At 44.1% G+C, this 14,047-nt stretch overlaps 1 protein-coding gene across 1 annotated transcript; it reads right to left on the bottom strand.

The window, feature by feature from the left end:
• Positions 1 to 4,332: 4,332 nt before the first annotated feature.
• svbp (small vasohibin binding protein) lies at positions 4,333 to 6,007 on the bottom strand. The gene is made up of 3 exons (XM_071335494.1): positions 5,814 to 6,007; positions 5,345 to 5,506; positions 4,333 to 5,045 (listed from the first exon to the last, which is right to left on the bottom strand). Exons 2-3 carry the CDS (start codon positions 5,456 to 5,458, stop codon positions 4,959 to 4,961), a joined length of 201 nt encoding a protein of 66 aa, XP_071191595.1. The 5' UTR covers positions 5,459 to 5,506; positions 5,814 to 6,007; the 3' UTR covers positions 4,333 to 4,958.
• Between the last annotated feature and the right edge of the window lie 8,040 nt (positions 6,008 to 14,047).

The raw sequence follows: 14,047 nt of genomic DNA on the forward strand, positions 1-14,047 counted from the left end.
GGTCAGAAGTTTACATACACTCAATTAGTATTTGGTAGCATTGCCTTAATTCTTTAACTTGGGTCAAACGTTTCGGGTAGGCTTCCCACAATAAGTTGGGTGAATTCTGGCCCATTCCTCCTGACAGAGCTGGTGTAACTGAGTCAGGTTTGTAGGCCTCTTTGCTCGCACACGCTTTTTCAGTTCTGCCCACAAATGTTCTATAGGATTGAGGTCAGGGCTTTATGTTGGCCACTCCAATACCTTGACATTGTTGTCCTTAAGCCATTTTGCCACAACTTTGGAAGTATGCTTGGGGTCATTGTCCATTTGGAAGACCCATTTGCGACCAAGCTTTAACTTCCTGACTGATGTCTTGAGATGTTGCTTCAATATATCCACATCATTTTCCTTCCTTGATGCCATCTATTTTGTGACGTGCACCAGTCCCTCTTGCAGCAAAGCACCCCCACAACATGATGCTGCCACTCCCGTGCTTCACGATTGGGATGATGTTCTCCGGCTTGCAAGCCTCCCCCTTTTTCCTGCAAGCATAACAGTGGTCATTATGGCCAAACAGTTCTATTTTTGTTTCATCAGACCAGAGGACATTTCTCAAAAAAGTACGATCTTTGTCCCCATGTGCAGTTGCAAACCGTATTCTGGCTTTTTTATGCCGGTTTTGGTGCAGTGGCTTCTTCCGTGCTGAGCAGCCTTTCAGGTTATGTCGATATAGGACTCGTTTTACTGTGGATTCCTCCAGCATCTTCACAAGGTCCTTTGCTGTTGTTCTGGGATTGATTTGCACTTTTCGCACCAAAGTACGTTCATCTCTGGAAGACAGAACCTTCCTGAGTGGCATGACGGCTGCGTGGTCCCATGGTGTTTATACTTGCATACTATTGTTTGTACAGATGAACGTGGTACCTAGCTTTTTTATGGCAGTTTTGGAGCAGTGGCGTCTTCCTTGCTGAGCAGTCTTTCAGGTTATGTCGATTTATAAGACTTGTTTTACTGTGGATATAGATACTTTTGTACCTGTTCGCCCCAGCATCTTCACAAGGTCCTTTGTTATGGGATTGATTTGCACTTTTCACAACAAAGTATGTTCATCTCTAGGAGACACAACGCTTCTCCTTCCTGAGCAGTATGACGGCTGCGTGGTCCCACGGTGTTTATACTTGCATACTATTGTTTGTACAGATGAACGTGGTACCTTCAGCCATTTGGAAATTGCTCCCAAGGATGAACCAGACTTAAGGTCTACAATTTTTTTTCTGAGGTCTTGGCTGTTTTCTTTTGATTTTCCCATGTCAAGCAAAGAGGCTGAGTTTGAAGGTAGGCCTTGGAAGCTTCTAAAGCAATGACATTTTCTGGAATTTTCCAAGCTGTTTAAAGGCACAGTCAACATAATGTATGTAAACTTCTGACCAACTTGAATTGTGATACAGTGAAATCTGTCTAAACAATTGTTGGAAAAATTACTTGTGTCATGCAAAGTAGATGTCCTAACCGACTTGCCAAAACTATAGTTTAACAAGAAATTTGTGGAGTGGTTGAAAAACGAGTTAATGACTCCAACCTAAGTGTATGTAAACTTCCGACTTCAACTGTAGGAGAGACAGGGGATGGGTGTTTTTGATATGATCACGCACATTGCTGGCTGTCAATAGCAGTCCTGTTATGCTCACTTCTTGGGGCAGGTATTGTTTCAGTCTCAGACAAGTCTAATTAACCACATTAAGGAGTCAAGTGTTAGTTGTGTAGATATATCTAGTTTAAATTGGTTGGAATCAAACACCCATTGCACATTTTCAAATCACCATAAGATTTATTAAAACCATGCTTTAAAAACAGAACGACAGTGTATCAAACATGAACCAACAGAACAATAAAGGTGGTAGGCTTACAGTTAAGATTTCCACACTGTTATAGTGACAGTGAACAGCTTAAACTAGGATACAGTAATTGACAGAACTGTATCAGTGACATATTAGCCTGTTTTATACAGATTGCTGTATAGTCATTGTAGTACAAACAATAGGCTACTCTAAAAACGTGTGTTTAAAACCAAGCAGTAACCATAAGCACCATTAATATTGACATACTGTAGATTATGAGAGTTAGATGGAAGAATATTATAGTTTGCACTGTGGACATTCACTTTAGGACTCCACAAAAGATTAACATTAAATCTTTCAATCTTGGTCATGATTTGTCTTTTAGGCAATATGGGGAGAAGGGTGATGTTAAGCTTTGGCTTGGAATGTAACAGTGGTAGCACCTCAGATCTATAACATCCATTCTTATGAATAGATTACACCAACGGGTGGGCATATCTAGTCCTGTAGGGCCGCAAATAAGCCTGGCCATCCCATGTGGCCCTCTGGGACGAACTGAACACCTCTAAATTACACAGTCCTTCTCTTTATATAAACTCAGCAAAAAAATAAATGTCCCTTTTTCAGGACCCTGTCTTCAAAGATAATTCGTAAAAATCCAAATAACTTCACAGATCTTCATTGTAAAGGGTTTAAACACTGTTCCCCATGCTTGTTCAATGAACCATAAACAATTAATGAACATGCACCTGTGGAACGGTCGGCAATTAAGGTCACAGTTATGAAAACTTAGGACACTAGAGAGGCCTTTCTACTGACTCTGAAAAACACTAAAAGAAAGATGCCCAGGGTCCCTGCTCATCTGCGTGAACGTGCCTTAGGCATGCTGCAAGGAGGCATGAGGACTGCAGATGTGGCCAGGGCAATAAATTGCAAATGTCCGTACTGTGAGACGCCCAAGACAGCGCTACAGGGAGACAGGACGGACAGCTGATCGTCCTCGCAGTGGCAGACCACGTGTAACAACACCTACACAGGATCGGTACATCCAAACATCACACCTGCGGGACAGGTACAGGATGGCAACAACTGCCCGAGTTACACCAGGAATGCACAATCCCGCCATCAGTGCTCAGACTGTCTGCAATAGGCTGAGAGAGGCTGGACTGAGGGCTTGTAGGCCTGTTGTAAGGCAGGTCCTCACCAGACATCACTGGCAACAACGTCGCCTATGGGCACAAACCCACCGTCGCTGGACCAGACAGGACTGGAAAAAAGAGGTTGTCATCTCACCAGGGGTGATGGTCGGATTCGCATTTATCGTCGAAGGAATGAGCGTTACACCGAGGCCTGTACTCTGGAGCGGAATGAATTTGGAGGTGGAGAGTCCGTCATGGTCTGGGGCGGTGTGTCACAGTATCATCGGACTGAGCTTGTTGTCATTGCAGGCAATCGCAACGCTATGCGTTACAGGGAAGACATCCTCCTCCCTTATGTGGTACCCTTCCTGCAGGCTCATCCTGACATGACCCTCCAGCATGACAATGTCACCAGCCATACTGCTCGTTCTGTGCGTGATTTCCTGCAAAACAGGAATGTCAGTGTTCTGCCATGGCCAGCAAAGAGGCCGGATCTCAATCCCATTGAGCACGTCTGGAACCTGTTGGATCAGAGGGTGACGGCTAGGGCCATTCCACCCAGAAATGTCCGTGCCTTGGTGGAAGAATGGGGTAACATCTCACAGGAAGAACTGGCAAATCTGGTGCAGTCCATGAGGAGATGCACTGCAGTACTTAATGCAGGTGGTGGCCACACCAGATACTGACTGTTACTTTTGACCCCCTCTTTGTTCAGGGACACACTATTACATCTCTGTTAGTCACATGTCTGTGGAACTTGTTCAGTTTATGTCTCAGTTGTTGAGTCATATGTTCATACAAATATTTACACATGTTAAGTTTGCTGAAAATAAGCGCAGTTGACAGAGGACGTTTCTTTTTTTGTTTAGAATATGCCATTAGTCTTGTCTTGTTACATTCACAATGCAACGCATGTCCACTTATGACAACATATGGAGCATGTTGATAACCAATGGCTGTATCCCCAGAGTGTTTGAGTCTGTCTGCGTGTTATTGTCCTTATACTCCATGCACTAAAACTGTTTTGACTGGCACAGTGACAACATTGCACATACCAGAAAACACAACCGTTTCAGCGCATGAGGACAGGAGAGGCAATAGGAGAGTACACCACCAGTGATCCACATGATTCTTATCATGTCTATGGCGACCACTGCATAACAGGACCAGGATGGAAATATCCCTCAGCAAATGATTCACAGTTAGTGCTAAACAATGAGTGCTTTTTGAGGTCGTTTCAGGTTCGGTTTGATTATTAAAAAAATAATCAAGGTTTTGGATTTCGGTTTTGATTATTTGGGTTGAATGCTGTAATACAGAATAAAACAATGAATCAAAGTCCCATGATGGTAGTAACTGCTCATTACTGCTTATCACTTAATAACCATTTATTCACAATTTCAGTTGTGTATATTACATTTGTTTTATGACTTATTTCATTCCAAGTCAACAGCTCATCTTTATAGAGCTGCTGCATATGCTTTCTGACAAAATCTCTATTTTGTAGTTCTTCAAAGGAAATAAGGCATACTTTTATGACTGCTGAATACCAACTATCAATCACTTAGAATAGATCATTTATTTTCAGGTAGAGATACCTCGGAAAGTAACAACTGCTCTCTATATCCCCCTCATGATTGTGCATTCTTCTGCCTCTTTTGTAGCAGGCGAAAAAGAAAGACCGTACAAGTAAATGCGCAATGGATTATGGTCATTGTAGTTAATTACGTTTTATGCGCTAAACTAAGTAGAATATTGGCCTGTTGGAAACTACAACTCTCTACTACAATAATTGAACCCAAGTAGGTCAATTTGTTGTTTAAAAAAACTTTAAATAACTGACCCCTCGGTTAATCGCTCAGCAATATTCACAGCTCAACGTCTGTATGATATGTAAGAAATACTCTTGTTTTACTGGTTGAGACTGTAGTTGAACTGTGGGACAGGGCTGCTGAAGGTTAGGGTTTATGGTCCTGGGCTGCCATTGGGAGGTTGTCAGTCACTCTCCCTGGGACTGCATCTGCTTACAGAAGGCCTCAAACTGCTGCTGCTCCAGCTCTGTCATCACCTTATTCAGGGCGTAGATCTAAAATACACACAACAATGAAGATCAGCCAACTAGCAGTGGCATCATAAAGTAGGGGCAAAGGTTGTGTGTAGGGTAAGTATTGTAGGTTATCCTTATCACTGAAACATGTCATTTGACCTCTCTGCAGAAGCTTGAGCAGTTTGAACTAATGTAACCATCCATGGAATTGCAGCCAGTTATAGCCTGTGTACTGTCGAATGACATGTTTGACAGACGTGGTTAAAGACTGACCATTTAACCAAATCTTGTCAGTTAGCTAGTTTGAAAGAAACTGCCAGCCATTGTTGTGACTTTACCTCTGACCGTTGTCGTTGTTTCAGTTCCTGCTGGGCGGATTTCTGCTTGGCCCTGTCGCCGCGAGTAGGAGTGGAGTTCAACTTCGCTTTGTCTTTGCGACAGGTGGGCTCCATGGTTACTGACTGACAGCCACCACAGCACAACGACTCGATCAACTCGACCTGAAGTAAGATTGAAAGCATAATCAAAGTAATCACGTGAACATTAACAAATAACAAATGGACAGTGTGATCAACAATTCATACTACTGTGTCCACAAACAAACACACGGTAAGCTGCCGTCTTTGCTACCTAACCTAGCTAAATTTGCTACTGTAGCTAGCATTCCACTTCTAACGTTAGCAACTGACGTTAGTCAGAGAGCACTTAAACTCGCCAGCTAGCTAGCCACAGCTTTAGCACAAAAACATGAACACAGACAATCAAATTACGTTTATTTGAAAGGTATCTGGTATTAAAAACACTCACGTTCAATAAGAGCTCAGATTGTCAACACAGAAAGTGCAGACAACAACAGTTGCCTGTTCAAACACTGAAGTGTAAAACAGCTGTTTGGAAGGAAACTGTGTAACCAGAAAATAACCCCGGAATCGTTCAGTCATAAAACGTACCAACGTTGGTTCCTACCTGAGATAGCTGTTATTTCCATTAAAGTTAACGGCAAAATAACGTCGGTATTTAGTTGTATTAATTCACATTAGAATAACCACTTCACGTGTCCAGTTTTTAATCACATAAATCTAATGAGCTGTTGCAGTTTATACCAGAGGACAAACGTCTATACAGATGACTAATAATCGACCAAAAGATGTCGCTCTTGCCCCACTGATAAAACAGTATATTTTATTTGGGTGAAAGTGGATGTCACATGATGTATACATATACATACATACATACATACATACATACAGGTAACTGCCAAAATAATGGAAAGACTTGAGCAAATGAGAGATACAAAATATATTGGAAGCAGGTGCTTCCACACATGTGTGGTTCCTGAGTTAATTAAGCAGTTAACGGCACATTATGCTTAGGGTCATGTATAAAAATGCTGGGCAAACCATCATTTTGGCTACGCACCTATAGGATGAGAATGCCCCCATCCACAGGGCACAAGTGTTCACTGAATGGTTTGACGAGCATGAAAACAATGTAAGGCATATGCCATGGCTGTATCAATCATCGTATCTCAACCCAACACTGAGACATCATTTTCCACCACTATCAACCAAACGATGGAATTTCTGGTGGAAGAATGTTGTCATAGCTCTCCAATAGAGTTCCAGACACTGGCTTGTGGTGGCCCAACGCCCTATTAAGACACTTGATGTTTTCCTCTATTTTGGCAGTTTCAGTGTGTATATATACACACACACTGAGTGTACAAAACATTAAGAACACCTTCCAATTTTTGCGCTCAGAATAGCCTCAATTCATCAGGGCATGGACTACAAGGTGTCAAAAGCGTTCCACAGGGATGCTGGCCAATGCTTTCCACAGTTGTGTCAAGTTGGCTGGATGTCCTTTGGGTGGTAGACCATTCTTGATACACAAGGAAACTTTTGAGTGGGGGAAAACCCAGCAGCGTTGCAGTTTCAATTGTTTCAGGGCTTAAAAATAATTATTTAACCTGTCTCCTCTCCTTCATCTACACTGATTGAAGTGGATTTAACAGGTGACATCAATAAGAGATCATAGCTTTTAACTGGATTCACCTGGTCAGTCTATGTCAGGGCTGCCCAACCCTCTTCCTGGAGATCTACTGTCCTATTGGTTTTCGGTCCAACCCTAATTTATCATATCTGATTCAGTTAGTTCAGGTCTTGTTGAGCAGCTAATTTAGTAGAGTCAGGTGTGTTAAATTAGGGTTGGACTGAAAACCAAAAAGAGGGTAGATCTCCAGGAAGAGGGTTGGGCAGCCCTGGTCTATGTCAATGAAAGAGCATATGTTCCTAATGTTTTGTACACTCACAAAACTCGGTTTCATGCTGTGAAATATTTTACAGTTCACAGATCACCTCATTCACAGCTCTGTACATCTGTGGTGTGGATGCCTGTGAGTATTAGGAGGAGAAAGCTGCAGGCCTCTGTGTGGATATTTTTTTTCTCTATTCGATTATATTCTTCCTTCCAAATGCATGGGAAAGTTAAGCATCAACTATACATTTTCTATGAGTGTGTGATCAGTGAAGTGAGGAATGTGGATAGGAGAGATTCTGTGAACAAGCAGATAGCTTTTTCCTGAAGCTGGGACAGTTTAATGCCTTACTGAACTCAGCTTTGATTACCTAGGTGACATCATTCAATAACTTAATTTGGGAGGCTGTTTGGTAGGTGTTTATCTTTGTGAAGGAAGAGGAGATGAGTGTGTATATGTGTGTGTATGCGTAAATATGTGTTTAATTGAAGAGTGGCTTGACTGAGAGTATGTCTCAGACTGGGAGCCTTTGTTGTCCCTGGAGATTCAATGTGTTCATGAGTCTACTGTCACCACGGAGACAGGCATACTCACATATAAACCCCCACAGACCACCCAGACCCACCTGTCTTGCACGCACGCACGCACGCACGCACGCACGCACGCACGCACGCACACACACACACACACACACACGGGGGTGGCCCAGTATAGGTTCATCACCATGGCAACACGAACATCCATTATTGTATAGAACAGAGTATCACAAAGACACTGAGTCTTATGGGAGAATATTCTGAGAACACATTTCTCTTCATAAATGTCCACGTAGAATTGATGATATCACTGACGGTAAGGCTGGGGGGGGTCGTGTGTGTTTTGTAGTGAACCTATAGAAGTTGGTATGTGTGTCCTCTTGCAAGGCTGTGTCAGTGAGATTTATCACGCTGCATTCCCATGGAAGTCCAGTGGAATTCCGATGGCATTCCGATGGTTTACCTGGATTTCATCCCCAAACTCAAAAGAAGTGCTCACCCTGGAATAATACAATTTCCTGAAAGGAACAACTGATCCCAAACACATACACAAGCGCACACACACACAGTGGGATTCTGTTGGTAGAAATGTGGAGGAGTGAGTAAGTAAAGAGGAAGAGAGAGGAGGGGTAGAGAGGTAGAGAGAGGAGGGGTAGAGCGGAAGAGAGAGGAGGGGTAGAGCGGAAGAGAGAGGAGGGGTAGAGAGGAAGAGAGAGGAGGGGTAGAGAGGAAGAGAGGAAGTGTAGAGAGGAAGAGGGAGGAAGGGTAAAGAGGAGAGGTAAAGAGAGGAGGTAAATAGCTGATGAGTTCATAAACTCCACTGTTATGTCATCCTGTCTGAGCTGACAAGGTAAAGATACAACTTCATGCATTGGAGTGTGAGATGAGGTGGAAAGAGGAGAGATGTATAGAGGACGGAGGTAGAGAGGCGGAGGTAGAGAGGCGAGGTAGAGAAGGGTTATTATGGGGTGAGGAGCAGAGGAGGGGTAGATAAATTAAATGTATGGAGGAGGAGGGTATAGGGGTGTGACTCTGTTAGGAGCTTTGTTGATCTATATCAAATTCAGGGAAAGCGTCACTCTGACGGCTCTTTCACACGACCTACACAGCCACCTTCCACCATCCACATACACTGCCTTACCACAGCCTCCCAAGCCTGCCAGTCTGCTCTGATGCCAACACACACATACACAAGCAAGCACAAACAGATGTAGGATCTTAATTTGAGCGAGTTTGCTACAGCAGGAAAATAATCCTGCAGCAACAGGAAATGTGAATTATTATGTGGATTATATATCATGGAGATTTTTGTAGAGGTTTATACATTTTGAAACTTCAAATACACTACAAGTTTGCATTTCCTGCTTTTGAATCTGTAGGTATACATACACACGCTGTCATTCAGCACAACACACACTCAGTCCATCAACCCTAAAAATAACATACTGGGTTGACTGTGCCTAAAATAACTTTCTAACTGAGCCTCTCTCTCTCCCTCTCTCTCTCATGCATGCACGCACATAGACATGGAGTTGCTCCCTCTCCACACCTGCCCCGCGAACAGAGCGAGATGTGTCGCCATCACAAACAGCGCAGCACCAGCCGGCAGGAAATGGGTTAGGAACGACCTCACGAGCCGGGGTCAGCTCGCTTCTGCCAGCTCTGTCAGGGTGGATATTAGACTGCATTGCCACACACACACATTCTCCCATATACTGTCAGTATATTACTCTCTCACTTTCTCTCTCTCACATTTTCTCTCTCTCACACACACACACACACACACACACACACACACACACACACACACACACACACACACACACACACACACACACACACACACACACACACACACACACACACACACACACACACACACACACACCCCTGTCAGTATGGGTATGAGGGGTAATGATCAGATTTGATAAACACTAGCCAGGACAGTAAACACCTGGATAAAGCCCACAGAGGGACATACAGCTCATAGGAAACCCAGGGTGGAGTGTGAACACACGTACAAGCGTTCAAAGACACTAATGTTAATGTAACTTAGCACAGGTGGTTCAGAGATGCTTGCGCGATGACAACCTCAAGTGTTGTGTGTGCTCCCCTAGCTAATGCCTAGGCTTAAGCTCAGTAAGGTAGGCTAGCACAGTCATGTTGCAGACAAGCCAGGTTCGATATTTGGTAGGTGAATGGTATTTATTTACAATGTAAGAGATGATTCTGGATCTAGAGGTTGTATTTACAAAAATATACACATGATGAAAATAATATCAATAATTGATCACATTGATATTGCGCCTTTCCAGATGCTCTAAGCGATGTAAGGGGGGGTGGAAATTCACCACATCCACCACCAATGTGTAGCACCCACTTGGGTGATGCACAGCAACCATTTGTGCCAGAACACTCACCACACATCAGCTATCAGGTAGAGAGGTGAGGAGTGATATAAGACAATTAGGAATGATGGGGATGATTAGGTGGCCATGATGGAAATGTGGCAAGGTTGGGAATTTAGCCAGGACAGCAGTGTTGTTGGTCCGATTGTGTGGGAATGGTGCTTTGCTCTGGCTGCAGCTAGACAGTTGTTTTTGTTCTGGCAGATGTCTACTGCTGTAATGGTTTTGGAGTGCCAGGTTGATCGGGAGGAGGTGATGGCTGTGAGTTGGCTGGGCTGGATATTGCAGAACTTAAGATTGTGTTTAAGGTTGTCTTTGAAGCGCTTTTTGGGTCGGCCTGTCTTCCGGTGCCCGTGCTGTAGCTCGCCAAAGAAGATCCTTCTTGGGAGACGTTGTTGGGGCATCCTGATGGTGTGGTTGGTCTATCGGAGCTGTGCCTTAATGATCTTAGCCTCAATGCTGGTGTTGTTAGCTATCTGCAGTACCTCCCAGGTTGGAGACCTTGTCTTGTCACCAGATACCCATAATAGATCTTAGAGATTGTGTGTGGAATATCTTCAGCTGCTTGACAGGAAGTTGGCTTTAAGTTGCACAGCCATACAGCACGGTTGTGATCACTACAGCATGATAGATTTTCATCTCTGTGGAAAGAGTGAGGGTGTATGGTTAAGTATCCTGTTCCTCAGCCTTCCCAATGACTGGCTTGCTTTCTGGATTCTGCTTATTATTTATTGTTTGAGTGAGCCGTCCTTGGAGATGGTGCTCCCCAGATATGTGTAGTGGTCTACATTCTGGAGCTCAGATCTACTGAGGTGGATGCTGGGGGGGTCACTGGGTTGGACATGGGTGATAGTTGACTGAGGACTACAGTTTTTTTCCAAGCTGATGGTAAAACCAAAACTCTTGCAAGCTTTATCAAAGAAGTCTGCCGAAGACTGGAGGTCTACCCCTGTGTGCATGAGGAGGGCACAGTCATTGGTGAAGAGGTTCTCACATTTAAGATGTTCTTGTATTTTGGTTTTTGCTCAAAGCCCGCGCAGGTTGTAGATTGAACCATCATCCCTGTATCTGATGTAGATTCCTTTTTTGAGGTCCTTAGTAGCGTGGATGAGGACGGCAGTGGAAAATATGTTAAAGAGCACCAGGCCCAAGATACATCCTTGCTTGATACTGTTGGAGATGGGAAGGCTTCAGAGATGTCACCACCACAGCGGACCTGGCCTTGCATTCAATGGAGCTGAGTAATAAACAGAGCGGTTTCTGTTTTCTTCCTAGAATTGTGACTCTAACTTTTTAATGGTTTAAGCTACAAAATATTTTGACCCCATATGTGTCTTCTGTTTCCCTCAGAACCCCTTAGAACAGAGTGGACAGGACCAGGCAGTAAATCAGACTGGCTTAAGAAGAACATTATCAATGATGATGTTCTTTTCTACACAGAAGATCATTCACAAGTTTTGCCTAATGTTGTCCTGAACTTCCCAATAACTTTCAGATGCATTTTAAGCCATATTTCCTTCAGATTGAAATATTATTACAAATCAGTCTAAAACTATTTTTGACACAGAGAGGTTAGTTCGTAAGCCAAACCGTTTGGACACTACAGACGGCCACCTTCCATCACAGATGGGGAAGACCGCAGTTGGCAGATGTGGAGATGCAGCCCATTCAAAATAACAGAAATCTCTGGCTTAAACAGATGGATTTTGATGAGGACTTTCTTTGTTATGCTAATTTGATTTCCGTGGTGACACGGACATCAACTCTAGGGGTTAATTAATGTAGGGAAACCTTTATCCGTTTTACATAATTTCTACCAGCATGTCACCTGTGTAACTATAAAACTCTAAATCACCTTTACTCCACACACAGAAACACATACAAAGCTCCCCCCCGCCCTCCATTTGGCAAATCTGACCATAACTCTATCCCCCTGATTCCTGCTTTCAACCAAAAACTCAAACAGGAAGTACCAGTGACACGCTCAGTACGGAAGTGGTCAGATGAAGCGGATGCTAAGCTACAGGACTGTTTCAATAGCACAGAATGGAATATGTTCCGGGATTCACCGATGGCATTGAGGAGTTTACCACAGCAGTCACCGGCTTCATTAATAAGGGCATCGACGGTGTTGTCCCCACAGTGACCATGGATACATATCTCAACCAGAAGCCATAGATTACAGCCAACATCTGCACTGAGCTAAATTCTAGAGCGGCTGCTTTCAAGGAGAGGGACACTAATCCGAACGCTTATAAGAAATCCTGCTATGCACTCCGACGAACCATCAAACAGGCAAAGCGTCAATACAGGACTAAGACCGAATACTAATAAACCGGCTCTGACACTCGCCGGATGTGAGCTGCCCAGTGACGGGAACCTACCAGAAGAGGTAAATGCCTTCAATGCTCGCTTCGAGGAAAACAGCACTGAACAATGCATGAGCTTACCAGCTGTTCCGGACGAGTGTGTGATCACGCTCTCCGTAGCCGATGTGAATAAGGACCTTTAAACAGGTCAACATTCAAAAAGCCCTGGGGCCAGATGGATTACCAGGATGCATACTCAGCGCATGCACTGACCAACTGGCAAGTGTCTTCACTGACATTTTCAACCTCTCCCTGATCCAGTCTGTAATACCTACATGTTTCAAGCAGACCACCATAGCCCCTGTGCCCAAGAATTCCAGGGTAACCTGTATAAATGACTTTTGCCTCACACCTATCGCCATGAAATGCTTTGAAAGGCTGGTCATGGCTCACATCAACACCATCATCCTAGACACCCTGAACCCACACCAGTTCGCATATCGCCCCAACAGATCCACAGATGATGCAATCTCTATTGAACTCCACACTGCCCTTTCCTAAAAAGAGGAACACCTATGTGAGAATGCTGTTCATTGAATAGAGCTCAGCATTCAACACCATAGTGCCCTCTAAGCTCATTACTAAGCTAAAGACCCTGGGACTGAACACCTCTATCTACAACTGAATCATGGACTTCCTGACGAGCCACCCTCATGTAGTGACGGTAGGCTACAGCACATCCGATGGCAGCCTATAGGGAGGAGGTCAGAGACCTGGCAGTGGGGTGCCAGGACAATAATCTCTCCCTCAATGTCAGCAAGACAAAGGAGCAGATTGTGGACTACAGTTAACCGAGCACGGCCCCATTCACATTGACAGGGCTGTAATGGAGTGGGTCAACAGCTTCAAGTTCCTCGGTGTCCACATCACTAAGTATCTATCACGGTCCACACACACCAACACTGTCGTGAAGAGGGTACGACAATTGCTCTTCCCCCTCAGTACGCTGAAAAGATTCCTCAAAAAGTTCTACAGCTGCACCGTTGAGAGCATCTTGATTGGCTGCATCACAACTTAGTATGGCAACTGCTTGGCATCCAACTGCAAGGCGCTATGGAGGGTAGTGTGTGAGGCCCAGTACCACAGTGGGGCTGAGCTTCCTGCCATCTAGGACCTCTATACCAGGCGGTGTCAGAGAAAAGTCCTAAAATTGTAAAAGACACCAGCCACCCTAATCTACCGCACGGCAAGCAGTACCAATGCACCAAGTCTGGAACCAACAGGACCCTGAACAACCCCCAAGCCATAAGACTGCTAAATAGTTAGTCCAGATAGCTATTTGGTTAACTATATAACTATCTGCATCTGCCCCTTTTGCACTAAAGTTTTTGAGTCATTACATAAGCTGCTGCTGTTTATTATCTTTCACTTTATTCCTAGTTATATGTACATATCTACCTCAATGACCTCGTACCCCTGCACATCAACTTGGTACTGGTACCCCGTGTATATAGCCAAGCTATCGTTAGTC

Source organism: Salvelinus alpinus, chromosome 12 (assembly GCF_045679555.1).
Source record: "Salvelinus alpinus chromosome 12, SLU_Salpinus.1, whole genome shotgun sequence".
NCBI classification, from domain to species: Eukaryota; Metazoa; Chordata; class Actinopteri; order Salmoniformes; family Salmonidae; genus Salvelinus; species Salvelinus alpinus.